This window comes from Loa loa, assembly GCF_000183805.2.
Source record: "Loa loa unplaced genomic scaffold supercont3.450, whole genome shotgun sequence".
Lineage (NCBI taxonomy): Eukaryota > Metazoa > Nematoda > Chromadorea > Rhabditida > Onchocercidae > Loa > Loa loa.
This window is the reverse complement of record NW_018108630.1, coordinates 14,440-18,587: the sequence shown is the minus strand read 5'-3', so window position 1 is coordinate 18,587 and position 4,148 is coordinate 14,440. Positions and strand designations below refer to the sequence as shown.

The window sequence follows — 4,148 nt, the reverse complement described above, 5'->3', positions numbered from 1 at the left end:
AAAAAAAAAAGAAAAGAGAGCTATTTTACTAAAAAGCACTTTGTCAAAAAAAAAAAAAAAAAAGTGCTGTCACGTGAATGAAATTATTCCACCTAAATGATTTAGATTTCCTAAAAATGCTTTCATAATATGTTGGGTGACATTACATTTGACAATTCATTGCAAAAGCTCCATAGCAACGCAATGCAATGCAACGCAAACGCGGTATAATGTAACGCATTTTGCATGCACTATTTGCATGTGTTGTTAATTTAAAATTTTATCCATTATTTTATCATTAATTATTTGAATAAACAAAGAAAAAAAAAGCAAAATTAGTGGTGTTTTTTTTAAACTAAAATTTAACGTAGTAATTTAAAAAATTACCAATTCAAATATTAAATGAAATTTTTAAAAAATTTTAAAATTTTTTTTTTTTTTTGAAATGTTCTAATACATTTAGTATAATTTGTTATCATTTATAATATTACTAAAGCATAAAATAGAAATTTGTAAGAGTGTTGTTTCTATACACAATGATAGCATGATAGGGAGGGAAAATAATGTAATAATGTTTGCTTCTAATATTTTTTATTGCATAATTTTAGAGCTAATTATTGTAATTTATTCTAATCTTTAATTTTGTTATATGATTAAATTCTAGAAATTCAAAATTAAAAAAATAAATAAATGAAGTTTCTAGAAACAAAAGATAATTCATAATGAAAAATAAATATTTTGAATGAATGTTTTGAAATTTCATTAATAAATTTACAAAATTTCGTTTTTGAATTTAAGTTCAAAATTTGAAAAACTTTCGTTCCTCAAATGCAATCTGAAAAATATCTCGAAAAATTTAGCAATTAGAAAAAAGCGTTATTAAGATTAAATTATAAATTTTACCAAAAAAAAAAAAGAAAAAAAACAAACCTTATTCTTTGCTTGTTATATTGCTAATGATTGCATTAAAAAAAAAAAAAATGCTATAATCAGGTTTTACTAATTTATTTTTTCCTTTACAAATTTATTAATTCTTACTAATTACTTAAAAAAGGTTTTACTAGTTTTTGTTTGTTAATTAGCTAGTCCTATTTAAATAACATAAATTAATTAAAACTAATCGAATTTCAAAATAGTAAAAGTTTTAGTTAGCTTCTTTATTGTTGCTTTTTTGTATCATTTGATTATTTCTATTTTGTTTTCAAGCATATATTGTTAAATATTTTGCACAAATAGTTACAAAAAGTATTTCAAATGTATTTTTAAATTTAAAATAATTCCAAAATTAAAGCGTCTTTGTTGCAACATTTTAATCAAAAAAATGTTTTAATTTCTTAAATTTCATATTACATAGATTTAGTTTGTGGAAATTTTTAAATAATAATTTTGTTTTTTCTTTTTTTAAATTTGTTAAAATTTCATAAATATAAGCAAAAATTTTGTGAGAAGATTGCGAAACTTTTGTAATTTATTATTTTAGATGTCGCTTATACGTGCTTTAAACAAATCAGATATGATTGGTACAGCCAGAATTCTTGACTTATTTCCTGTAAGTTAATTTTATTTTTAAATTTTATTCAGAAATACGGAATTGAAAAGGTTCAAGTTTAATTTAAAATTTGAAAAAAAAAGGAATAATTAGGACAATTTTTTTCAATGACTTTATAAATTTATTTACGCTAAAATGAATTGGAATAAATTGTAAATGAAGAATTTTAATTTCTATTTTTGTTTTTTCAACTATTTTCAGTGCAAATAAAATAAATTTTATTTTGACCTCTTTAATAAATGTGTATTTTTTTAATTCCTAATTAAATACCTAAAAATAGAAATTCAAATATATGATAAGCGGAAATTATTAGAGAAATAATTGTTTACATCATTTTACTGTTTTTTTTTTTTAAATAAAATTTATTTGTTAAAATGCATAATTTGCATATTTATTGTAATTTGTTTTTAGAGTGAAATTTTTTGTCGAGATAACGAAGATCGTATAGCATTACATTATGCAGCTGAAACAGCGGATGCGGAAACATTTAAACGAATTCTCGAAATGGATCAATCATTGATTCACTGTCAAGATCAAAATGGGTTCCTTAAAATTGTTTTTAATTAATACTGTAATTAATTTTTAAAATATTCATTGCAATTATATTTATATCAAATAATGCAATTAATCGATAATCAATCTTTAATCACTTATAATATTCATTTGAACTTTGTCTTCTGCATCAATCCATTTAAATCTTATCATATAGTTTTATCACTTGCATTATACTCAATAGAATAATATCCATTTAAATCTTATCATTATTATCACACAGTATTGTCATTCGCATTATACTTACTGGTTTGATATTGATTTAAATCTTATCATACTTATCATACAGTTTTACCACTTACATTATAATTACATTAAATTATAATTACATTAATTCATCTAAATTTTATCATATACTTTTATCATTTGCATTATACTTACTGGATTGATATTGATTTAAATCTTATCATACTTATCATACAGTTTTATCACTTACATTATAATTACATTAATTCATCTAAATCTTATCATATGGTTTTATCATTTGTATCATATTTTTCATTTTTTTCCTTTTAAAAAAAATAATATACCTTTATCATACTGTATAATACTTACAGTTACACACCATTATTGATAGCATCAATGAGCGGAAATGTACCAGCGATAAAATTATTGATAGAAAATGGTATTCAAATTAATCATATTGATAAGGAAAAGCATTCCGCTGTACATTGGGCTGTTGCTTGTGGACAAGTTTGTTTGATTTTAATCATAATTGTTTAATTTAATGAAATCAATCTTATTGGTAACAGTTTTGAGCGTAATTAATACATTGGGCAATATTTTTATAAATAAATTATCGAAAGAACGAATATCAATTAATTTTTTTTAAAGGATATTAATTAGTATTCTTATGAAATTTCACTGATAAGATCATTAATTATGAGAATGAATCTTCACTAATAAGTTTACTAATTATCAATTTTATCAACTTTACTAGTACGATAATTACTAATTTTACTAATAGAATTACTAATTGATAATTGTCAGAATTTTTTTTTTCCTTAACAATAAGATTGATCTTTGGAACTGATCTTTTATATTTAATTTGTTAATTATTATTATTATTATTATTATTAAGACATTTGTCAGTCAAGAATAAAGTAAATTTTCTTAATTATTTAATAATAAAACAGAAATTAAAGAAAAAAGGTAAAATTTAATTTTAGCTGGAAGCATTGGTGACATTGTTGGACAATGGTGCTAAAGTTGATTTTGCTGACAATCAAGTTTGTCATAAAATTTCGTTTAAACTTTCATTTTTTTTTCTTACAATATTCTATTGTGTTACTAATTTCAATCATTTCATTTAACTTTTTCACTAATTTAATTTTAATTCCTCATTTTAATCATAATTTCACATTTAATCTAACAGTTTAGTTTTTAATCCATCAATTTATTTATTTAACCAATCATAGATAGATCAAATAATGTAACATTTGTTGACAATATTAGCATATATCTACTTCAATTTAATTAATTACATGATCATAACTAGACCAAATTATGTAAGATATACGTTTTATTCGATCATAATTACATCAATAATATGACATTAGTTGACACATATTTGCATAAATTATATCCAATTTATGTGATATGCTCGCATTTATCTAACACAATTGAATTATTAATAGAAAAGTTTAAATTCAAAGGTTAAAGTTCAATTGTTAAACTCAAAAGTTTTTTAATTGGCTAAATAAATGAATGCATATTTATAAAAATGAATAAATTTTTTTAAAAAAAACAACTTATTAAAATTTAAATCAAAAATTTTTTTATAAAATAAAATTTATTTGAATTTCTTTTTTTTTTAAATTTAAATTTTATTACAGGGTGCACAAGCAGTACATTATATAGCAGCTGCAGAAGATATTTCATTAGAACGTTGTGAAGCAATATTACATATGTTATTGAAATATGGCGCAAATGTAAATGCACGTGATATTGATGGTAGGACACCAATATTATGGGCTGCAAGTTATGGTAAATTTTTTTATTTTTTAAAAAATAAATTAAATTCAAAAGTTTAAATTCAAAAAAAAACAAATTTAAACAATTTTTTCTT

General features: G+C 21.1%; 1 protein-coding gene across 1 annotated transcript; it reads left to right on the top strand.

Moving 5' to 3' along the window:
• Window positions 1-1,459: 1,459 nt before the first annotated feature.
• LOAG_13185 (hypothetical protein) lies at window positions 1,460-4,113 on the top strand (the record flags this gene model as incomplete). The annotated part of the gene is made up of 5 exons (XM_003148696.1): window positions 1,460-1,528; window positions 1,940-2,070; window positions 2,638-2,773; window positions 3,250-3,309; window positions 3,916-4,113. The coding sequence occupies 5 exons, from the start codon at window positions 1,460-1,462 to the stop codon at window positions 4,111-4,113; spliced, it is 594 nt and encodes a 197-aa protein (XP_003148744.1).
• Window positions 4,114-4,148: the final 35 nt, after the last annotated feature.